At 39.0% G+C, this 26,424-nt stretch overlaps 1 protein-coding gene across 1 annotated transcript in view; it reads right to left on the reverse strand.

Moving 5' to 3' along the window:
- Nucleotides 1–26,424, reverse strand: part of LOC121385071 (ADAMTS-like protein 3) — a 104,000-nt gene that overhangs the window by 16,586 nt on the left and 60,990 nt on the right. The window contains exons 10-12 of the mRNA XM_041515610.1: nt 25,022–25,152; nt 3,392–3,496; nt 2,137–2,266 (exon numbers count right to left, since the gene is read on the reverse strand). Coding sequence (XP_041371544.1) covers nt 2,137–2,266; nt 3,392–3,496; nt 25,022–25,152 — 366 coding nt within the window. The remainder of the gene's footprint in view (nt 1–2,136; nt 2,267–3,391; nt 3,497–25,021; nt 25,153–26,424) is intronic.

Raw genomic sequence — 26,424 nt, forward strand, 5'->3', positions numbered from 1 at the left:
AAATACAGTAACACACTGGTCTCCATAGTGTGGTGGTTAAAGGCATATTGTCACAGACCACTGACCTATTTAATGGTCTAACGAAGTATTACCTGAACAAAAATAGTTTGATTTGTCCCTAAATGTACTTTTTGACATTGACATTTTGGTAAAATAATTGAATTATGGTAATGGTCCATAATTCAAAAACTAAAATTGCCAAGAGGGATGACATGGATTTCACTCCACCATGGTTCAGTTAAGGTGATGCGATTGCTAGATTTAGTTTCCAACAATTAATGCATGTTTTATTTATTATCCATTTTCAGACAAATAAGGTCTTTAAATCCATGACAGTATGCCTTTAATTCCAATGGACTTGAGGTTGGTAGGTACTGGGTTCGCATCCCGATACCGGAGCTAAACTAGGCTGAGTTTTAAAGGTTCGACGAGGAGGCGTATAGTCATGCACTACATCGACTTCTCCCTCACTAACCAGTGACAACTAATCATTAACTCAATGTCCTCGACAGGCACCTCAGATAGCTTAGGCGTGTGTCCAGGATAGCATGCTTAAACCTGGACTGGATAAAGGCACATGCATTACTAGTGGTTATCATCATCTGCCTTCGTACAACATACACGTGTGTTGCCATGTTAACACAAAGCAGTAAATTAGCGGCCCGCTTCTAATGTAAAATGGTCGTTCCAGCCAGTGCACCACGACTGGCATATCAAAGGTCGTGGTGTGTACTACCCTGTCTGTGGGATGGTGCATATAAAAGATCCCTTGCTGCTAATCGAAGAGAGTAGCCCATGAAGTGGCGATATCGAGTTTCCTCTCTCAATATCTGTGTGGTCTTTAACCATATGTCTGACGCCATATAACCGAGTGCGTCGTTAAATAAAACATTTCCTTCCTTCTTCCTAATGTAAAATGGAGAAAATTTATTTTTTATATTACCGAGATTAACTGATATGGTCACCTGCAATTAATTAATTCCGAGCGATGGTAAGAAAATAAAGTGAACGGTCTATTCTAAATGGTTACACAATTTTAAAAATATACTCGTTTAAAATAGCTGTTATTACTGTTTTGCTTGTTAAATGCACTGGAAAAGGTACAGGTGTACTAGTATGGGCAAATCGATTACAGGTGCAACGCGTGAAAAGGCAACGGACTTTAAACGGACTATAAAACCGATTGGATAATTGAGTAACGTTACAAAAGAAACAAAACCTTTATTATCAACTTTTAAGATCACATATAGCGTTTACAATGGGCGTCTGGCATTCTTCCTGGAAAGTTTTGATATAACACAAATGGGTATTTAGAACACATCAACGACGTGTTCCAGTTTCTATAGCCATTGTGTTACACATGGCAATGAGAACCACATGGCAAATCGGTGGGTGAGTCGACAGGAAGAAGAAGAAAAAAAAGACCATAGAAAACGAGACAGTCTCGTAATGAAATACACTTTATTTCGTGGTTTGCCAGCTTAATGTTTCATAAACAGGTAAACACATCGATTAACCTGTGAAGTAGTTGCATAATGTTTAGAACCTTCTATTTTTACAGCTGAACTATTTGCCGGTATTTCTACCGTTTATTAAATAAATATACACATTTTAAAATTAAAGTTTGTTTTTGTTTAACGACACCGCTTGAGCACATTGATTTATTAATCAACGGCTATTGGATGTCTAACATTTGGTAATTTTGATTTACAGTCTTAAAGAGGAAACCCGCGACATTTTTACATTAGTAGCAAGGGATCTTTATATGCACCACTCCACAGACAAGTTTGCACATACCACGGCCTTTGATATATGAGAAATAGCCCAATGAATCAAGCGAGCACTTTACCACTGAACTACGTCCCGCCCAATTTTAAAAGAAAATTCTGGGTTTTTTTTGTTTCTTTGTCCTCTTTTTTCTCGTCTTCATTAAAAACTATAATATAGTGGATACTTTGGCAGACACGTTTAAAGGTTTACAGCAATAATGGATTAAGTTGGAGAATGTACCCGAAAGTCTGTATTCATGAAAAAATTTATTATGTAGTCTCTACGGGACTCGTGATTTATTCTTCACTAATCCACACTTCCTCGTACATTCTCCACCGCTGAATTAACTCTTTTTGTACAGCATACCTCTGTGGACAGGGGTTGTCGTTACATATCCTGCGCTCAATGGGGACAGGTGGCGCTCGCTCGCACAACTCCGGCCCGACCACCGTCCTGTTGGCCTTGTGTAAGCAGTGCAGCAACGTCTCCTGTGTGCCTTAACAAAACAACAATTAAACATCATCATACAACCGTACATCTTACAATGTTATATCAATACAAACAGTAAGTTCCCGTTATATATATTATTGTCGAATTCAGCAGGGTAGATTCTGTGAATTTTGTTATAATTTATACTTTTAATACCTATTCAATATTTATCTGTTTTTTCTTACACACCCGTGTAGGACATCACCGTTGTGTATCAAAATCATATAAAACGTATGTTGGAGATCGTTTCTGAGAGATCATGACCCAGTTTATTGTTATTCTAAGGAGATGCAAAGTGACGTCACTGTAATACTCTCTATATACACCATGAAGAAACAAATCGTTTTATTTAACGACGCACTATTTTAATTACGATTATATGACGTCGGACATATGGTCAATGAGAGAGAAAACCTGCTGCTGCCATGTCATGCTATGAGCTACTCGTTTTTATTAGCAGCAAGGAATCTTTCAGATGCACCATCCCACAGACAGGATAGTACATACCACGGCCTTTGTTTCAGAAACTGAACTTCACTGCATTAACATTAAATGTTAATAGTACATTTAATATTGACAAACTGGCATTGCCACTGATGGCATATGCGGCAGGAATAATAGCCCTATGGGCTATAAACAAAGATGAAAATCCAAACCCCAACACATGTTGTATAGGGCTCATATAACACGTTCATGTATAGTTTAGTTTGATCATATGCAGTAAAAAAACCCACCCAACAATCAGAGTACCCCTGTTTTAAAACTAAAGAGGGCGCCCTTCCATTTTCTTTTTGGTGTTACATCGAACTATCCCCCTCACCCACTCTTCCGATAAGTACGTCCCCCTGTTTTGCTTGTTTGTTTGTTTTCAATTCATTGATGTTTAATTAACAGTAGGGCAGTAAAATAATACTCTTTTTTTTCAATATTAATTCCGTACATAACATCTTTTTATTTTTTTTCCTTTTTGACCCCAGATAATAATAATAATAAATAAAAAAAACATAAAAAAATATCAACAACATACTTAAAGTGTGTGGATTATATCTATTTGTGTGTATGTATTTAGCCATTTATATGTATGTATATAAAACTATGTATACCTTATGTAATATAAAAAATAACTTGTTACCTCCGAGACAGGACCGGCTACACTCGGTGAGGCCGACAGCCGTCCACTCGTAGTTTTCGTAACACGGCTCCAGCAGGCACGGCTCGGTCTCCGGGGCCTTTGGGCCTGAAACATCACAACACGTCGTGTGGTTACACTCAGACATCACAACACGTCGTGTGGTTACACTCAGACATCACAACACGTCGTGTGGTTACACTCAGACATCACAACACGTCGTGTGGTTACACTCAGACATCACAACACGTCGTGTGGTTACACTCAAACATCACAACACGTCGTGTGGTTACACTCAAACATCACAACACGTCGTGTGGTTACACTCAAACATCACAACACAACAAAACTAAACTCTCTCTCTGTCACTGCTGTCTGTCTGTCTGTCTGTCCGTCTCTCTCTCTCCGTCTCTCTCTCTCTCTCTCTCTCTCTCTCTCTCTCTCTCTCTCTCTCTCTCTCTCTCTCTCTCTCTCTCTCTCTCTCCGTCTGTGTGTGTGTGTGTCTGTGTGTCTGTCTGTCTCTATGTTTCTCTCTCTCTACTCCTACCAGTAAAGCAGAAAGAGGTCCTTTATATGCACCTTACTATAGACAGGTATTACCACGGCCTTCAACATACCAGTCGTCACACTGACTGGGACTGAAAAAAGGCATTGAGTCCACGGAGGACGATCGATCCGACAACCCATAGCACCTCAGCCGACACTGAATTATACCCCGGCCTCATCGAAAAACACAGGAACTTGTGTAACCTTGAGGGGTCACCAAAGGTGAGGTATGTTAACTGCTACATTCTGTACGTGCATACATATTTATAATCCGTAATGAAACAGCTGTAAAGTACACATAAAACATGGCGCCGTTAGATCTGTCAGCTGTTTATAGCCGTTTTACCGAACGTACGCACGGACGCACGGAGGACGAACCGTCCTTTATGACAGTAGTTTATTTGGTCTGGTTAAGCAGTAAAAACATTGGTATGGCTCCAGTCCTTGTTCCAATGGAAAATTTGTAGTTATGTAGGCTAATACGAATAATTAACAGACGTATTAAAAAGAGTAGCAAATCCTGGAGAATCTAAACCTTCAGTATTGCAGAAAGGGGCAAGAAGCTGCCCGGGTGGGTCGTTACTAGTAAGTAGGGACTCTTAATAATCCAGATATGCTCTGGCCATTCCTAGCCATAATACATTTTAAAGTTGGTTGTGTTTAACAAAATATCTAGATCACATTGATTTATTGATAACGTCAAACGTTTGGTAATTCTGACATATAGTTTTAGAGGAAACCCGCTACGTTCTTTCCATTAACAGCAAAGGGTCTTCCATGTGCACCATCTCACAGGAAGGACAGCACATACCACGGTCTTTGATATACCAGTCGTGAGGCACTGGCTAGGATGAGAAAGACTCAATCACAGAATGAGTCCACCGAATGGTCCGATCCTACGACCTAAGCTCCTAAAGCGGTTGCTCTATACCAACTGAGTTGTATTCCGTTCTCTGTTCTGACACATATAGTTATCCAGAGGCCGGACCCGGGATGGACATGCCCGAAACCTTAGTGGTACAGGGGCATGTTAAAGGCACTCTCTTTCTGTCTCTGTCTGTCTGTCTGTCTCTCTCTCTCTCTCTCTCTCTCTCTCTCTCTCTCTCTCTCTCTCTCTCTCTCTCTCTCTCTCTCTCTCTCTCTCTCTCTCCCACATTTTGTTTCCTACGAGTATATTTTGTGTACTATGTCAAAATTATTTCCCGTCCCCATGTCATCAATTCTGGAACGATCTTAAAGAACATTCCTTGCCGAATAATAATCAGTATCCTACTTTGATGGCTGCATTTTGGATCTGTAGCCAGGGTCCATTGCCCTCCTCCACCCACCTACACTTTGACTGGATCTGGCTATGCGGAAACAGATGAACAATATATCTTGCTGGTGAGGTCGCAAAGAGAAGCCAAGTTAGACTAGGCCAAGCATGGCAGTTCACTTGTATTTCAAACCTAATACCTAACGCTGATGAAAATGTAACTGTCGAAGGCGTCTTTATCCTAAATTTCTCTCTGGCCATCACTAATAAAATAAAATAATTTGGCATTATTAAAAAAAACCCAAAACAACAACAACAACAAAAAACCCAGTCCTAGAACCTAGAACTACCTGATGATATAGAAATGGAATATATATTTCTATATATCTACCTCATTTCTATCTATCTATATAATAATGTCAAGTTCAGCCAGGCAGTAAAGTAAAGTTTGTTTTATTTAACGACGCCACTAGAGCACATTGATTTTTTTTATCTTATCATCAGCTATTGGACGTCAAACATATGGTCATTCTGACACTGTTGTTTTAGAGGAAACCCGCTGTCGCCACATAGGCTACTCTTTTATGACAGACAGCAAGGGATCTTTTATTTGCGCTTCCCACAGGCAGGATAGCACAAACCATGGCCGTTGTTGAACCAGGCAGAGTAGAACGCATCGACTGCACAGAAAAGGTGGGTATATTTGATACCGAAATAAGGGGAATATTTAAATTTTAATCAGAATGCACGTTATAGCTCATGCGCGATGGCAATTTGGCTCCAAATGCGGTTTGGGCGGGACGTAGCCCAGTGGTAAAGCACTCGCTCGATGCGCGATCGGTCTGGGGTCGATCCCCGTTTGGTGGGCCCACTGAGCTATGTCTCGTTCCAGCCAGTGCACCACGACTGGTATATCAAAGGCCGTGGTATGTAGGCTACTACTCTGTCTGTGGGATGGTGCATATAAAAGATCCCTTGCTGCTAGTCGAAAAGAGTAGCCCATGAAGTGGCGACAGCGGGTTTCCTCTCTCAATATATGTGTGGTCCTTAACCATATGTCTGACGCCACATAACCGTAAATAAAATGCGCTAAGTGCGTCGTTAAATAAAACATTTCTTTCTTTCTTTTCTTTCTTTCCAAATGCGGTTTTTACGTCTTAGCAAGAAAAGCCGGCAGAAATCGACGTCATAACGCGAGGAATTACAAACAAAATGTTGACGCGCGAGTGTCAAGATCGACACGCGTGCTGACCAAACACCAGAACTTTATTTTGTTTGGCCTTATGGTCAGAGTACTCGGACTAGCATGACTCAAGCCCGCTAGAAACTTCGCTCGCCACACACACCCTGCATAACTCCCTGGACTGGCGCCTGGAGTCCATGGAAACAGGACTGTAAATGAGCACTGCTTGGCCAAGCATGGAGGTATACTGTATATTAAACAGTTTACTCGTAGTTTGTCGTACAAGTAATTGCACTAACCACGGTTGGTACGGGGATCATTGAAAGCAGTGAATGTGTTTCGTTTATCGAGACACGCGTGGTGTGGCAGTATAAACCGTGAGGCTATCAATGACTTGACAAAATGGCGTGAGTAGTCGTACCAATAGCGCTCCATTCCTCAACCCAGCACGACCAAGCTGCCATGGAAACAATCAAAACAAAATATATATGATAGAGAACATTTCTAAGATTTGTCACGAATATATTTTAATATGGAGGATATCAGTCGAAGCTTTGTTAATATGTCTGGCGACAAAAATACAAATAACAGGCCTAAGCTGATATGTTTCATATTCGAAGTACGAGGGGTCAGTTCTGTTTATTGTCAAACTCACAGCTTACTGCCTTTCTACTCAGTTCGTTATTATTTTAGTATCAGAAGGACGTGGCAAATTGTTGTTGTAGATAAATACACAATGTCTGTTTAGCTTCAAATAGCTGGCAACTCGTTTTGCAAACATTATAATCAACGGCTCTAGATTTTAAAGTTACAATTCGTCTCTCAACCCCATGATACTGTTTACTAACAGTTAAACGTTTGTTTTGTTTAACGATGCCATTAGAGCACATTGGTTTATTAATCATCGGCTACTGAATGTCAAACATTTGGTAAATTTAACATATTCTTAGAGAAGAAACCCGCTACATTTTTTCATTAGTAGTAAGAAAACGTTTATATGCACCATCCCGCAGACAGTATAGCACATAACACGGCCTTTGATATGCCAGTCGTGATGCACTGGCTGAAATGAGAAATAGCCAAATGGGTCCACCAGATCGATAGCCTCACAAAAATACAATTAAAAGTACGAGAGGAGAATTCTGTTTATCGTGAAACTCGTAGCTTACTGCCTTTCTACTCAGTTCGTTATTAAATTATTACATTAAATTACTCAGAAACGCTTGACAAATTGTTTTCTTGTACACGAATACACAGTCTGTTCCGCTTCAGACTTCAACTCGGTTTGCTTACATTATAATTTATAACAAACGTCTCCAGCTTTTAAAGCTACAATCTCGTCTCCCAATCCAATAATACTGTTTACTAAAAGTTTAACTTTTGTTTTGTTTAACGAAACCACTAGAGCACATTTATTTATTTATTAATCATCGGATATTGGATGTCAAACATTTGATAATTTTTGATTCGTAGTCTTAGACAAACCAGAAACATTTTCTCATTAACAGCAAAGGGTCTTTTATATGCACTTAAGTTACCCAGAGATAGGACAGCACATGCCACAGCATTTAATATACCAGTCGCGGTGCACTAATTGGGATGGGAAAAACATAGACACAGAATGGGTCCACTGAGGTGGTTCGATCCTCAAGCGAGCGAGGCGCGAGACGTAGACCAGTGGTAAAGCGTTCGCTTGATGCGCGGTCGGTCTGGGATCCATCCCTGTCGGTGAACCCATTGGGCTATTTCTCGTTCCGGCCAGTGCTCCACAACTGGTTTAACAAAGGCCGTGGTATGTACTATCCTGTCTGTGGGATGGTGCATATAAAAGATCACTTGCTGCTAATCGAAAAGAGTAGCCCATGAAGTGGCGACAGCAAGTTTCCTCTCTCAATATTTGTGTGGTCCTTTGTGTGTGTGTGTGTGTGTGTGTGGTCCTTAACCATATGTCTGACGCCATATAACCGTAAATAAAATGTGTTGAGTGCGTCGTTAAATAAAACATTTCCTTCCTTCTCAAGCGAGCGCTCTACTGAATGAGTAAGATCCCACTCTTGGACTACATCTACTGTTTACAAAATACAAACACAACAACAATAATAATCTAGTGCGTGTAGTGCGTGTGGTTTTTTTTTTTTTTTTTTTTTTTGCTATTAACTGATAATTCGTTTACTATTCTGATGCAACGTCTCCATTTTTAAGTTGATTTGGTGACTACTTCTTTTCTGCTAGGTCACCTCGATTTCAGGTTAAAAGGTAAAATGATTTGATTAATGGTACGTCACATGGATATATTTAAAAATTAGAATTATGCGAGAGATTGCATCTTTAATTACCTCGAAAGCGCCTATCTTAAAATGTGGATAGTAACAGTAGATCTGGGCCCCGCTCCACGAAGCGATCTTAGCCCTAAGATTACCTTAAGCGCATAGTTACCCTATGCACTTTAGTTGATCTTAGGGCTAAGATCGCTTCGTGGAACGTGGCTCTGGTTGTTTTTAAGTCCTTTGCATACATACTTGGCTTAGTTATGTCATCGAAATGACCTATTTAAATTTATGTGATGGATATCACATGGTAATTACGTGATAAATATTTATAATGTACTATCTCGGTTCCCGCGAACTTAAAGACCAGTCAAGTCGAACGGCTGTTGTATTGTATCCGACACAAAAGGAAATGAATTTCGACACGCTAGCATATTGTTTAATCAGTATTAAAGGAACATTCCCGAGTTTGCTGCAATTTTAAAGATGTTATCGACTAACAGACTTTTTAACGATTGTAATTACATATCAAATATATTTTTCTGCATAAAATATTAGTGGCTGTATATTAAACATGTTTCTGATCGTTCTAATATTTGTACTAGGTTAAATTTCATTTTATTTCCTAAAAAAAAATTTCGTACGTACAAAATTATTTAAGCCAAATCCAGTTTGTGCTTCTTACAAATATTAAAACGACCAGAAACACATTGAATATACAGACAATGATATTCTAAACAAGAAAATATATTTAATATGTAAATTTAATCGAAGAACTATTTTATTAGTCGGAAACATCTTACAATGCAGCAAACTCAGGAATGTCCCTTTAAAGGTACTTCGTCCTCAAAAATAATTTGAGCGATATTTCTGTAAAATAAATAGACACTTTGACTTTGACTTATTTTAACATGCCTATATACCACTATTAAGTTTTCAGGCATGTCTCTCCCGGGTCCTGTCCCTGGACAGCCAAGTGCACGATTCGGGACAGAAAAATTAAAGGGACAATTTAGAATATTTACCACCAAAGGAGGAGGTGGTGTGTGTGTGTGTGTCTGTCTGTGTGTGTGTGTGTCTGTCTGTGTGTGTGTGTGTGTGTGTGTCTGTGTGTGTGTGTGTGTTTGTGTGTGTGTGTATTAAATACTGTTCTATGCGCATCCGTGTGCGCATTCAGACGTTCCTTTGTATATGGAAGCTCCTCTAAAGGGTTTCAACAAACGCTAGTACTGGCGCGCGCTTTAGAGTGGCAGTCCTCCTACAGGCGGAGTTGGAACCATATATCGTGGTCAAGGTCGGGTATTTTAGAGACGAAACATGACCCCGCTTCATGGTCTGACTGAAAAAATATATACTTCAAGAATGTTTGGATAATTTAATAAGTAATGACCAAAAAATAAGAGAAATTCTAGTTATTTAATATGTGTCAGTAATGCTTGGCATGCTTGCACCAGATAACTGTTTAAGCACGCCTGTCGTAGACACAACCTCTGACGTCGCAAATTATTATTCCAGTAGTCACAAAATTATAATCGTTAATTCTCGTTAATAAAAACTATAAATGCGAAAAACAATAAAACCAGGCTAGACAATAAAAAGAACAATAAATTCGCAGTCATGTACTATCAAGTTTATGTCCATTGTAAACTAATTTTCATTTGCCACTCACCAAGGTTCAAACAAAAGAAAATATATTTTATTCTGAAAATAAACATTATAATAAATGATAGTGCATTTAGTGTCTTATCTCTAAGTGATACAAACAAAGGCGTTGGGTGGGAATCGGGAACAGTGTAAAATAAACACATCTTGATATTGTTTTACATTTAATAAATGCACAGCTGGAATAAACAAGATAGTTTTGAGGGGTGGGCGATCTTTCCTCCAGACATAAACTGAACTGAGGCAAAGGACGAGTCAAATGACGATTAGACATAAGACATATTATTCATAACCCCTCCCTACCCACCCACCCACCCAAATATGCATGATTAGATAGTAATAGTCACTGTAGATACTACATGACTGCATCTCCCTATTATTATAGGCCAATGTTCTTTCAAGAATGATCAAGGGAATTAATGGAATTATTTAAAAAAAAAATTAATTTAGTGATTGTCGTGAATTTAAAGAGTCTGTCGTGAGTTTGCAGCCATTGTAAGATGCTTGGAACCCTTCTAACAGTCTTTTTGGCGACTAAACTTACATAGTTTGTACATTTTCTTGTTTAGAATACCATACTCTGTATATCCAGTGTATTTGAGGTCGTGTTCCAATGTCTCTAGCATTCACCTTTCATTTTACTTCATAACGTAATTATATTGTTTCGTATGTACGAAATTATTACAAGGTAAAACCCGGTTTTGGCGACTACAAACATTAGGTCACCAACAAACACCCTGTGTATACAGATAGAGTCATATTCTAAACAGGATAAAATCTTTAATATAGAATTTTAATCATCACAAAGGAAATATTACAATGTAAATTCACGAAAATCACTAAATTAAATAAAAACGCCGAAAGGGAAATATTACAATGTAACAAACTCAAAACAGTCCCTTTAAACGCTAACAGAGAAATCGAATTTAGACCACTTTCGTATTAGTCTTTACATATGAACAGATTTGCATTAGAGACGGAACTAAAGTGGGTTTGTTTGGGTTTTTTTTTTTTTTTTTTTTTACATATGAATAAGCAAAAGAGCGTGCAAGGGAGTAGGTAAACGCACCCCAAACTGTTTAGTTAACTCGTCCCCAAAATGTTAGCAACTCGTCCCAACGTTTGGTCACCTCGCCCCAATTACATTTTACTATCCATAATTGTGAAGATATCATAAAAAATAAACGTCTACTACTTTGATGGAACTGCAATTTATATCAAGTTAGAACATACACTGTGGTTTCAAACGTGTGAATTGCCATAGTAAAACGGTGACAACTACAATGACATGCACCATGTCATGGTTACTCAGACCCCCCACCCCGCCACACACACACACATGAAGACGAAAACGTACAATGTTTTGTCCTAATCTATATAAATACATTTACAACAATCTGGCTCGTCAGCGCCCCCACCCCTTCAACAGAGATTGTGCCCCCCTCCCAACTTCAAATACCGTTCCTACGGGTCTGTTACTCGACAATACTCCTTCACGTGAAAGTAAGTTATTTTATTTTTCAGATTAAATTACGTTAATTGATTAATCAAAGTCCACATATCATAAGATAGATAACGCCGTCCTATATCTGGAGATATGGGCATATACATATATATCAAACAGAACGATGACCGCGCGTACATGTCTTGTAACAATATACACTAGAAACAAACCGACCCATCCACCTATACCAGTTGTTCTGTTTCATGAGTTATTCACCGTTTGGCGGTAACAGACAGCCGGTGTCGCGGTGTTTGGCGTGGCTATAGGTACGTCTTGTGCGTGTTGTTATTGCCCAGTTACACCTGGCTTCTCAGACACAAAGAAACATTTTGTTACACTCGCCCCAATCAACCCGTTACAATTGCAAGTCATCAGAACGTAAAGCCCACACCATCCCAAGTATTTGGGTGTCATAAAGAAAAATGTAGTCATAGTGTGAGTTAATTCCAGACATATCATGTTACGGACGTCAAAGAGCAGTACTCAAATGACGACATTTTACATATCCTTCCATCCGCAAAATAATAATAATATACTGAACGAAAAATAAAATAAAATAAACGCGAATATCGATTTAGTTTCCTTTAATCTATTTAAAATTACTCCGTTTGAAAAGTGAACATTCTAGGTCAATTTTAACAGCCAGTTTTACCATATTAAGTTAAAATTAAAAATATATTAAAATTTTCGCATTTCTTTTCTTGTTCATTATATTAGGCTGTTTATCATTATCAGCGTTAAAAAAGTACAAATAGTTGGGGGTTTTCAAACCTATTTCCCCAGTTAAAAAGTGTACATAAAATATTTTTCATTTCGAGCAGGTTATTTTTATCGACATTTTCATTCTGTTCAACCCCCAACAAATTGTTTGCACCTCGTAACAATGTTATAACTGCGGACGCCTCTTAAATTTGCTTTTATCTGCATTAGAACAAATACTACAATATACACTAAAACAAAGACAATGTACTACAGATAAATAAATAAACAAACAAATAAACATATAAACAAATACATAATAAATAAATAAATAAATAAATAAAAATAAAAAGCTAATTGTGTAGATCTCTCCCATCCTCTCAAGTATTAAATTCATGGACAACCCTTAACTGTTTAAACTGAGATAGCTAGTGGCGTATACGTAGCTAATGTACCTTACCATGGAAGGCATGAGTGGGTGGTAACCTCATCACAACCATTTCCCAAACCAAAACCCTTCATCATTAATTTGGACTGATTTGCTATTTCTGAGCTATGAACGAAATTAGCTCTGCCTATGGTCGCGGTAATATGCTTTAAAGAAATATCATTATAATAATCACCGTCCTAATAATAAACGAAATCTATATTTAACTTAGCCATAGTTAAGATAATGTTTTCCTTTGTCGAACATTGTATAGTCCAGGTAAACATAATATACTGCATGCTTAAACACAGAAACAGTGAACTAAACGTCAAATGACTGAAACACATTATATACAAAGGCAGGAATGAATGTCACACCAGCATGATTCAAACATTCGTCAGGTAGGTGCCAGACAAAGGTACATATTTATCACCAGTGAAAAAGGACTATTTTCTGGGTATTTTTCACACTACGTCTAGGAAACCCACTGCCGCAAAGAAGTCCTGGATCATTTATATGCGCTCTGAGTCTCTCTTGTAAGTAAAAGATTTTTTTTTTTTTATTTTTTTTTACCGTAATACTAAAGCACATTGATGCATTAATCATCGGCTGTTGGAAGTCAAGTATTTGGTCATTCGGACGGGTAGTCTTCAGAGGAAACCCGCTACATTTTTCTGTTACCAGAAAGGGAGCTCTTATATGTGCAGTTTTCCCCATCAAGACAGCACATACTTCGGCCTTTGAGATATTAGTCGTAGGACACTTGTTGGAACGGGAAAAAATATAAAACATCTATGAAAGGTGCATACCAGTATAAACGTTCAACATTTATACTATTATAGCACAGAGTATAACACTATACATCGAATAACACTGGATAATAAATTATAAATACACATTGAAAACAAAAACAAAAACAAAAGTAATAGAATAGCTAGACTATAAAATCTTGAATTCCAACTTCACGGCAAAAACTACTACAGAAATTATTTCGAATTTAAGCGACAACACAGGACGTATCCACATATCGCCTCTATAATATCTGCATTAACATATGTTAACTATTTATAAACCTAGCCAAATATATACACAGACAGAAGAAAAAAAAAATCCGAACAAGTTTTACCTTGAATGTAGTGCACCAGACTTCCAAAAACCAGCACAGCGGCGGAGAGCGACAGGAACATGGGTGTGGGCGGGGTAGCTGCTCACCGACTCACGGTGTGAGAGAGAGAGAGAGAGACACACACACACACACAGAGACAGACAGAGAGTGACAGGTACGCAGCAACCTCCTGTTTACGTGTCCGGCACCGCACTGTTAACTCACACACTAACGACACCCATTAGACGTCGTCTGTCAGCTATTGCCAGCCGGCCAGACTATTTCACGACCCTTTTCATGAGACGTTTAAAACGCAGCCAGCTCAGGTAGTAAACTGTCGTCTGCTGGACAAGGCGTGTGTGGAAAATACCTTATTGAAACGCAGCCAGCTCAGGTAGTATATTGTCGTGTGCCGGACAAGGCGTGTATGGAAAATACCTTATTGAAACGCAGCCAGCTCAGGTAGTATATTGTCGTGTGCCGGACAAGGCGTGTATGGAAAATACCTTATTGAAACGCAGCCAGCTCAGGTAGTATACTGTCGTCTGCTGGACAAGGAGTGTATGGAAAATAACTTATTAAAACGCAGCCAGCTCTAGTAGTATACAGTCGTCTGCTGGACAAGGCGTGTATGGAAAATACCTAATTAAAACGCAGCCAGCTCTAGTAGTATACTCTCGTCTGCTGGACAAGGCGTGTATGGAAAAGATCTTATTAAAACGCAGCCGGCTCTACTAGTATACTGTCGTCTGCTGGACAAGGTGTGTATAGAAAAGACCTTATTAAAACACAGCCAGCTCTAGTAGTATACTGTCGTCTGCTGGATAAGGCCTGTATGAAAAACACCTTATTAAAACGCAGCCAGCTCTAGTAGTATACTATCGACTGCTGGACAAGGCGAGTATGGAAAATACCTTATTAAAAATCAGCGTAATCTAGTAGTATACTGTCGTCTGCCGGACAAGGCGTGTGTGGAAAATACCACATTAAAACGCAGCCAGCTCAGGTAGTATACTGTTGTCTGCCGGATAAGGCCTGTATGGAAAATACCTTATTGAAACGCAGCCATCTCAGGTAGTATACTGTCGTTTGCCGGACAAGCCGTGAACGGAAAATACCTTATTGAAACGCAGCCAGCTCGGGTAGTATACTGTCGTGTTCCGGATAAGGCGTGTATGGAAAATACCTTATTAAAACGCAGCCGGCTCGGATAGTATACTGTCGTCTGCTGGACAAGGCCTGTATGGAAAATATCTTATTAAAACGCAGCCGGCTCGGGTAGTATACTGCCGTCTGCTAGACAAGGCCTGTATGGGAAATACCTTATTGAAACGCAGCCAGCTCGGATAGTATACTGTCGTCTGCTGGACAAGGCCTGTATGGAAAATACCTTATTGAAACGCAGCCGGCTCGGGTAGTATACTGCCGTCTGCTAGACAAGGCCTGTTTGGGAAATACCTTATTGAAACGCAACCAGCTCGGGTAGTATACTGTCGTCTGCCGGACAAGGCGTGTGTGGAAAATACTTTATTAAAGCGCAGCCAGCACAAGTGTGGACTGTTGGACAAGGCGTGTATCTAAAAGACCTTATTAAAACACATCTTGTTCAGGGCCATAAATACTTAGTCTGGGGTTTGCAGTAAAACAAGGAAAATGAACGAGGGCAGAGTAATATAACCCTTCATCAGCTACAAAAAAAGAGCTCTTTTAACTTGAAAACGCTTTATTTTCCCACAAAGGAAGGTTGGGCGAATAATCATTGCCTCCACCTCTCCACTTAGGTATAGCCTTTCAAGATCCTTAAAGCACAGTCTGTTGAGGTTTTGTTGTCTGCATAGCAAACTGTAAGACCTTTCGTGTGGAGAATAAAAATCTAACACCTTTTAAAAAACAACCTGTTTGGCCTTTTGTGTTCCAGACAGTAAAATCGACGACCTTTAAAAACGCAGTCTGTTCATGCATTGTCGAACGGGCAAGGCAAATCTAAAGGGGACTAATATGAATTTAAAGAAGCGTGCAAGAGCTTTAATTCGATTCTGGAATTCGAAACCAAAGCATTAAAGTAATACACTAACAAATTATCCCCTACGCTCAAGGGGTCAAGTGCTGTTTTTTGTTCGCCAGTCTGCTCCGGTCGGCTTAGCAAGATTTCGTTTCAAACTGAAAACAAGTAAGGGTTGTTTAATCAGGAGGTCTTTGTAATACAGGTGTACAGAATGTTATACTGCGTCTGTCCCATAACACCCCGAGGGTCCACATAATCCGCACCGTCACAGAAACACACTTTACGACGGTCGCCGACACTGGCTACAAAGCGGTTAATCTTGTAAAAGAGGAAACGGATGAGAGAATGGATGGCGGTCGACGTTAAGTGGAGAATGGATGATGGCCCACATTAACGAGCAAATGTTGCTCTAATTCGTGAAGCCAGCGGAGTAAGCATACAGAGACGTTTCTGTCTTGTGATATCTCCATCTCGTTTCTTATACCAAGCAGGTCAAACCTTTGTTAACATTGTTCAAAACAGGGTTTTTTTTTGTTGTTAAAAGCGTATCTGGGCTATTTTTCTTCTTTTTTTTTTAAAGAAAGAAAGAAATGTTTTATTTAACGACGCACTCAACACATTTTATTTACAATTATATGGCGTGAGACATAAGGACCACACAGATATTGAGAGAAGAAACCCGCTGTTGCCACTTCATGGGCTACTCTTTTCGATTAGCAGCAAGGGATCTTTTATATGCACCATCCCATAGACAGGATAGCACATACCACGGCCTTTGATGTACCAGTCGTGGTGCACTGGCTGGAGCGAGAAATAGCCAGGGATCGAACTCAAACCGACCGCGCATCAAACGAGCGCTTTACCACTGGGCTACGTCTCGCCCACTTGTTTTTTAAAGAGCACGTGGATTTATTAACCATCGGCTATTGGATGTCAGACGTTTGGTAATTCTGACATATTATAGTCTTTAGAGGAAACAAGCTATATTTTCCAATTACATTGTAGCAGCAAGGGATTTGTATATTCCCACAGACAGGACAGCACACACCACGGCATTTGATATACCAATCGTGGTGCACAGGCTGGAACAAGAAATAACCCAATGGGTCCACCGACGGTGATTGACCCCAGACCGACCGCCCATTAGTCAAAACTAATAGAGATGATTCGGTCATTTTATCTTCACCTTGTTTGTTATATCCAACAGGTTAAACCATTGTTGACGACGTTAAGCACAAAACAGATTTTTGTTAAAAAGTGTTTTGTTTAACGACAAAACTAGAGCACATTCATTTATTAATCATCGACTATTGAATATCAAACATTTGGTAATTCTGACATATATTCTTCACAGGAAAAAAGCTACATTTTCCCATTAGCAACAAGGGTAATTATATGCATTTTCCCACAGACAGGACAGCACATACCACGACCTTTGATATACCAGTCTTGAGACACTGGTTGATGTTGGGGAAACTAGTCAGTGAATAGGTCCACCGAGGTGGTTCGATCCTACGACGCGATCGCCTTAGGCAAGCGCTCTACCGACTGAGCAATTTTCTATGTTAAATCTGGATGGGTGTGTATCTCTACACATAATTTAGAATAGTGTTCATCCAGCAAAGCACTGTAAGGTGATCAGTTTAGTCAGTCAAATAAATAACTAAACAAACGCTGTTAAGACATACTTCAAGTGATATGCAGACAGATGTGACATACATATGTATCTGAAAATCACTGCAAAAATACATAATTATCATGTGTTCCGCATACTGGTAGATAAACAGACGTCAGTTTGCGGGGTTCACTAAAACCATGTCAAATTGTAGGATCGACATGTTGACACAGACCGAGTACACTGCAATAAGGACGTAGAAGAAAGTCTTGTCCTTTCTGTGAGAACAAGATATTGGTATCTTAAGCTGTATCCTAACCGGACGCGTGCGACGTGAGCGATTTAAAAAAACAAAAAACAAAAACCAATGCCGTATCCTAACCGCACGCGTACGGCGCAACAGATGATTATGTCGCGTTGCACGCGTGCGGTTAAGAAGCGGCAGTTGAAAGCAATGATCTAAAATAAACGCTCGCGTCGCTCGCGTCCAGTTAGGATACAGCTTTAGTAGACAAGTTAGTGGAAAGTGGTTTTGGTTTTGGTTTTATTTTGGGTTTGGATTTGGATTTGGTTTATGTTTGTTTGTGTTTGTGTTTTCGTTTTTTGATTTGTTTTGTTTGATATTTTTTTGTGGTTGTGTGTGTGTGTGTGTGTGTGTGTGTGTGTGTGTGTGTGTGTGTGGTTTTTTTTTTTTTTTTTTTTTTTTTGGGGGGGGGGTTTGGGTTTTCATTTGTTTTTAATTTTGTTTGTTTATAGGCAATTCCCGAACAGAACCAAATACCATGAGAGAGATGGGGATCGGTGGTACATCTCTCGCCTCAGGTTCACTAGGTCTTTGTATAAACGTTTAACCTTCTCAATCAGTGGTGTGTTTATATATACATCGTAGGCGACAGCGGATTTTCTCTATCGCTTCTAACACAAAGTGTCAGAATTCCCCCCCCCCCCCCCCCCCCCCCCCCCCGGTTTATTTCACGATTACATGATCCTACCTTAGACATAAAGCAAGTCTATATTTCTACGAGACATAACTAAGTCAAGTCATTCTTCTAGATAGGACAAAAATAAAACAACAACAGTGAATGACATGACGTGTGACCTGCTTGTTTCAGGCCCACGAGACGGACCCAGTTAGATAATGCCTTCATTTTGGAATCCCGTTCTACACGCCCAGCTTGTTTGGTGTCTAATGACGTCAGACTCAGAGACGAATCCAAGCGAACATGCCCATCAGGTTATTGTCTGATGACGTCACACACCAGAGGGAATCCCCCGGCAACCACGCCCACCGGGTTATTGTCTAATGATGCTACCACGTTACACGCATTGCTAGGCCATGCCCAGCGTCTTATGAAATTACACGAATGGACAAGAAAATTACCGGCTCCCACGTGTCTAATAAAGCACGATGGATTGCCCAATCGCTCAACCGAATTTTGTATTAACGCATACTGATTAGTTACAACGGGTTTCACGAATTCCTGCAAGTCCTGATGCAATTGCAAGAAGCAACAAAAGAAAAACGCGGGGGTGGGGGTGGGAGTTTAATCAGTACATTTTAAATCTCCAGAATTCACATCCATATGAATATAGTGTCGCCAATTGTATCAAATAGTTTCAAACAATGTTCAGTTAATAGACAGTATTCAACTGATATAATATACCATGACTTTTTGGGCCTGCTGTGCTAAATGATTTTAGCGTTAACTTAGTTGGAGCGGGTCGTAGCCCAGTGGTAAAGCGCTCGCTGGATGCGTGGTCGGTCTGGGATCGATCCCCGTCGGTGTGCCCACTGCGCTATTTTCTTGTTCTAGCCAGTGTACCATGACTGGTATATCAAAGGATGTACTATCTTGTGTGTGGGATAGTGCATATAAAAGATCCCTTGCTACTCATGAAACAATTATTAACGGGTTTCCTCACTAAAACTATATGCCAAAATGACCAAATGTTTGACATTCAATAGCCGATGATTAATATATCAATGTGCTCTAGTGGTGTCGTTAAACAAAATAAAAAACTTCAAACCATATTCCCAAATATGTTTATTTATTAATATTTAATCTCAAAGGTATATAAGTAAAACATTCTTATGTATAATTCTTCTGTGTGCCTCCGAATATATATAAGCATTTCTTTGTTAAATACGTTTACTTTTTATTTCAAAGTTTTGCAATAAATGTCATAAATGTCATAAACATCTAGCTAATATGTTGAAGATCATCTTCGTTTCTTTATGATACATATCACACTTTAGCACGGGTGTGACTTTAAATACACAGTCATCAAGATCATTTAAAAACAATGAGAATAAAAGAGGTGATAGGTTTTCTCCTTGTCTCACACTTACTGGTGTGCCACGTGCAAAGTATTCTAATACTGCACCATCCTTTCTGATACACGATATATTTCCACTGAATATATTGTGAACAAAAATTCCCATGAAAACTGTATTATAATAATTTAGACCATAGCTTTACTTCCAATGTGGTATGTCTCTATATCTGTCGGTCTGTCTTTATATATGTCTGTCTGTCTGTCTGTCTGTCTCTGTCTCTGTCTCTGTCTCTCTCTCTCTCTCTCTCTCTCTCTCTCTCTCTCTCTCTCTCTCTCTCTCTCTCTCTCTCTCTCTCTCTCTCTCTCTCTCTCTCTCATTTACGTTAACAATTCAGTTATTGCTTAGAGCAAGATTACGCAATCGTTTGTAGAAATATTTTTTTTTTTTATAAACCCAGCTCGTACTTCTGACAGAATATCACTTTTCTCATCATGATTGGGAGGGACAACGACCAACACGCCGAATGTAGAAACATGAACCTTCGAAACAGAACACTTTAAATTTCAACCATAATTACGAAACTTTGTTTTTGAGGAACATCTAGCAGCTTTAAGACAAGAATCTCCGTGGTGGACAACGAAAGTGTGGGCGAAACATGCGTCAAGAATTCCGCGCGACATGCTTTCCGTCTGGTCTCCATTGTTGCGACAGCAAAACGCGACGAACCCCGCAGCAAAAATGCGACCACATTGTCTGAATCTCCACATTTACAGGTCATCAAAACAGGCGCGGATCAAGTGTGAAAAGTGCTGAACGATGCACCCCCTCTAAAATTTCGCAGATCCAGGAGGAGAGTGCTTGTTGGGTAGGTGGGGTACACACTCTCAAATTTCGAAATGCCCCAAACAATTCAATGTTTAGCATATAAATACATGCACAATGCATTTACTTGACATTAGTGGATGAACAGATGAGATGCCTAAAATATAAAAAAATTCTTTTATTGGCAATTTGTTTTAAAACTAAAACTCAAAGACTGTTTTCAAACAATCAGTGGAAAAAAACTTAAACATATTAGGACTACAGGAAAGTTGGTTTTGTTTAACGATACCACTAGAGCACATTGATTGATTAATCATCGACTATTGGATGTCAAACATTTGGTAATTTTGACATACAATCTTAGAGAGGAAACCCGCTACATTTTTCCATTAGTAGCAAGGGATCTTTTATATGCACCATCCCACAGACAAAATAGCATATACCACAGCCTTTGATATACCAGTCATGATGTACTGGCTGGAACGAGAAATAGCCCAATGGGTTCACCGACGAGGACCAATCCTAGACCGTCTGCGCATTAAGCGAGCGCTTTACCACTGGGCTACATCTCGCCCTTTATGGGGAAGGTTGTCATCAATAAAATTTTGTAATGCATGTACTAATGTATACGTTTCAAGAACAAGAGGTGTCCTCTCTAGAAAGAGTCTGCATACACCCCTGTTCATTTATTTCATTTATACTTATAATCGTGTTTATATCCAATTAATGTTCAAGCACATTTCTTTGGGCATGCCCCTTAACCACACCTGTGGTTATCAAAAACAGTTTTAAAGAAACACATTGAAGCAATCGGCCAAATTAGATCGATTTGACCCGCACCAAGGCCGACAACCCGAGCTTTGTGTTAAGGTGTTGTGCAATTTAACTACAGCCCACAAACGTTATTACTACAACTTTGTGCCGTGATTCACGGTTTTCAAAGGCGGGGGTTACATGGTGTGAGGTAATTACTTAATGAAAACCGCATCACTGGAACAAAAGGTTGTTGCTGTCAGAACCGCCACCGTGAGTTTAACAACATGCCGCCAAAATCACCTCCAGTCTTCTGGAATGACATGACAAACACATTGTCTGAAATCATTGTACTGAGATATTTCTAGGGCAGTGCCTAGTCAAAAACAACTAGGAGGGTGACTTTAGGGGCGCAGTGGTACACGACCGGCCTCGGTGGTGTAGTGGTTAAGCCATCGAACTTAAGGCTGGTAGGTATACGTTTTTAAAACATTCACAGCGAGTGAATGAACTTTGGTAGAGTATAGTTTTGTAATAGTTTTAGTACAAAGTATTCTTACTGAAAGTAGCTAGCGCCCACTACAGATTCCGGTTGGGCTGCTAGTGCTCCCTTGCATTTGCCAGAGCGGGCGACCCCCTCTTCCACTCACCCCAACCCTTTTTTTTTTGTCCTGGACGGAGGAGCTGACCGAGGCCGGCACCTGCGCCCATGACAGGCGTACGCTACAGCAGCTTGTTCTGAATGTGCAGGTAAAACCGGGAATTTCCGTATTAGCTCAGTTGCTAGAACTCTGGACTTTTGAACTGAGAGTCTTTTGTTCAGATCCTCTCACTGGAGGTTTTTTTTTTTATTACGTTTTTGTTTGAGGTTCCTCCCATCTATGTTTTCGAAGAATCCCTCACCAAAAATAAACAAAACACACAAAAAATACCGAAAAAAACCAACGAAAACCAACAAGGAAAAACCCCAAACAACAAAAACCACTGTACATCATTTGTTTAGCTGATTTTTTTTTGAATCTGCAAATCATAGTAAATATATTTAAAACTATTTCTGTATCTGTACAGTCAAATGTTATATACATTTTAAAAATTACTAATGAGATATTTATACTTTTAAATTTTCTATTGAGCTACCACGACTCACGAGTTACAGAGATTCCACATGGGTACAACACACATTACTAACGTCTGCTTACAATTATTAGCAGCCATGTTTGTTTAGCACACATTATGGTCGTTAACAGGAACAGTTAATGTCCGGTCAACATGCAGAAGAAATCTGTGTAATAAAGTAGAACTAAAACTAATATTTATTTAACAATATAATACACAATACATTTACAGGGCGCCAGTTCATCGCCAGTTTTCGATTCTGTTTCGGTGTAAGTACGTTAGGGGACGTTCATTATTGTCAAGATTTTTCCAAGCGTAGAAAGATTACGCATGTATGTAAATCCCCCCTTCACACCCCCCTCCCCTCCCCCTCTTAAAAGTGTAAATGGAAAATGTCGATTAAGCATGGAATATTTTTTACAGACATTTGTTTTTCTCTTAAAAGCTTATAGTATTCTTCCCGCTGTACCCGGGCGTGTGGGTTGTGCGCTCGTAAAAAAAATGTCTGTAACTGTGAACGAAACTTTGGCGTTCTCGGTGTGGCAGTTGTAATATTAATGTCACTGAGGATGGTATTAGAAGAAACCTTGCTGCTAATCAGTAACAATAACCTTTGTGGCGGCAATAAATTTCATCTCATATTTTTCATGCATTCCTTCATTCATTCACTCATTCATTCATTCATTCATTCAGTCAGTCAGTCATTCACTCCTTCATTCATTCATTCATTCATTCATTCATTCATTCAGTTCCACATATGAAAAGTTTATAAGGTCTTATCTATCTCACTGCTAACCATAAGCAAGTCAACAAGTGGCTTTTTTTTATCTGGGAACCTTTAAATGTTGTTATATTGTTTAAAAAAACAAAACAAAAAGCAATACCCCCTCCCCAAAACCCAACACCCCACCCCCCCAACACACACAACAAAAAACCCATAGCAAAAACAACAACAAAAAACCCATCCCACTCTCCAACAACAACAACAACAACAAAACGTACAGAAAATAGAATAAATCTCTAGTCACGAAGCACTGAATTCTCTTATCTTATGGCTTGCAGGATCGAACCACCTTGATAGATCCATTCAACTAGTTGGGTTTTTTCTCGTTCCAACCAGTGGACAACAATTGGTCAAAGACCTTGATATGTGCTTACCAGTCTGTGAAAAGGTGAAAATTACCAAATGTTTGACATCCAATATCCGATGATTAATTAATCAATGTGCTCCAGTGGTTTCGTTAAACAAAACAAACTTTAACTTGTCTTCTGATGTTCTCGTAACAACGGGCTGCTATTGGCTTGAACAAAAACTTATTCTTTCCACAGGCAATTACATTTTCAAGTTTGTATGAAAGTCGTAATAATGAACACTAACTTAGGTTAATCTACAAACCTGTAACACATTTATCTGATAATGTATATATATATACACACCTCTTCGGTTGGAATTGTCAGTTCTTAACATAACTTAATGCTGGAATTCGAACACAGTGGAAGATCAGAAGGACAAGCGTTGGCGAACACGAACAATTTAATTGGTTTCCACCTTTCTTATTATGTCATATCACATTCATTTATTAACCAAGCGGCAATTGTTTACTTACGTGGTTTAAAAAAAAAAAAAAAAAAAAAAAAAAACCCAACAAAAACACATTTGATAAATAAACAGACTGGCGAACATTTGCATTCCAGAACATACGTGAGAACCTCGCGAGCAATATGTCTGACGCATGATCACAGGTGATTACTATAGTCCTTCCCATCAGGAACCGTCGTTTTCTTACTTCGGTATGTACTACAACTTATTTATTAGTTTTCTAAATTGAACCCAATAAATATTGTGTGGTGTTTCTTGTTATTTCCAAAACACCTTTTCTCTTATTCTTACGTCAAATCAAACTGAAATTATTTACAAAAAAAACCCCAAAACCCAAAACAAAAACAAAAACAATATTCATAGAAGCTGGGAAGGACTAACGTTAAATGAATATCATTTGATAGAAAACGATGGTACAAGTGAAATAGTTTGATAACGCCACCGGGTACCACCCAATCTTATACAATCACACCTTAGGTGCTAAAAATCCATGCAGCGATAGACCGCAAGCGCTCGCCTTCATGAACACACCTCCAATTATATAACCAAGATGCCGCCAGAGGCGGGTCTAAGGGGAGAGGGGCAGGGGCCCGCCCCCCCCCCTAAATTTTGCGATAGTTATAATTTTATTATATATTAATCTTCTTTTTTTTTTTTACGATCCCACTCCAAACCTCCACCAAAATTCCCATGGCATTTCACCTCATGTCAGTGGGGCCCCCTAAATGGATCTTCTGGATCCGCCACTTCCCGTCGATGTTGATGTCACACTATAATACAGTTTAAAAGAACTCACCATCACACACGCTGTCTGCGAGGTCGACGATATCCTGCAGGTAGAGCAGATAGACCTTACACCTGACGTAGCGTCTTCTCACTCCGGGGCCACATGTTGTGCTGCACGGTCCCCAGCTTGACGTCACGAACCTGTAGAAAAACACACACAGGCTTGTAACACAAACATACACTATTCATATATATATATATATATATATATATATATATATATATGTGCATTCCAGAACACACACACACACACACACACACACACACACACACACACACACACACACACACACATAATACACACATACATACACACATACATACATACATACATACATACATACATACATATATATATATATATATTATACGAGCTTGTGTGTCGTACTGATTTTACGAAACGAGGGTAATACATGAATCCCGACACGAGTTTCGTAAAATCAGTACGATTCACACGCGAGTATAATAATTTCTTTATTATCCACATTATCCAAAATATGTTTATGAATAAAGGGACATTCCTAAGTTTGCTGCAATGTTTTAAGATGTTATCGACTAATAAAATATTTCTACGATTAAACTTACATATTAAATATATTTTCTTGTTTAGAATATTAGTGGCTGTATATTAAACGTATTTCTGAGCGTTCTAATATTTGTACTAGGTTAATTTTCATTTTATTTCCTAAAAAATATTTTTTAGTACATACGAAATTATTTGAAGACAAAATCCAATTTGGGTTTCTTACAAATATTAAGACGACCAAAAACACATTGAATATACACACTGATATTCTAAACAAGAAAATATATTTAATGTGTAAATTTAATCGTAGAAATATTTTATTAGTCGAAAACATCTTACAATGCAACAAACTCGGGAATGTCCCTTAACAAGCTAGGACCATGTCAAAACGTTTGAAACGTAACTAAAACGAAATGACGTCATTTTTTAATAAGTGTTTATGCTGAGGAAGCCACATTAAATTATGACGTCGCTTCACAAAATTACGTCATTCGTGTTCCACGTGAAATCATTATGACACACGTGGGTCATACTGATTATATTAACCTGAATATCTTGAACTATGTGGATAATTTGTCATTAGTCGATATATATATATATGAGCCGTCACACGCAAAAACCTACAACTTAGCCTGACGTCAGAAACCGAGTAGACGCAGCTCAAAGTTTGACGTCACATGTAAACGCGGAAGTAAAAGTTGACATGCTGTTTGCGTGGTTTCTTTTGAAGAATTTAGAAGATGACATCGTCTTCTTTATATGAAGATTAGTTTGAAGTAAACATATATCTGTATGTAAATATTGTTTGGTTACTATTTTGTATTTTGTACCTGAGAACGTTGGTCGAGATCGTTAGCGATATCATTAGTACTTTGATACACATTTAC

Source organism: Gigantopelta aegis, chromosome 2 (assembly GCF_016097555.1).
Source record: "Gigantopelta aegis isolate Gae_Host chromosome 2, Gae_host_genome, whole genome shotgun sequence".
Classification (NCBI taxonomy): Eukaryota; Metazoa; Mollusca; class Gastropoda; order Neomphalida; family Peltospiridae; genus Gigantopelta; species Gigantopelta aegis.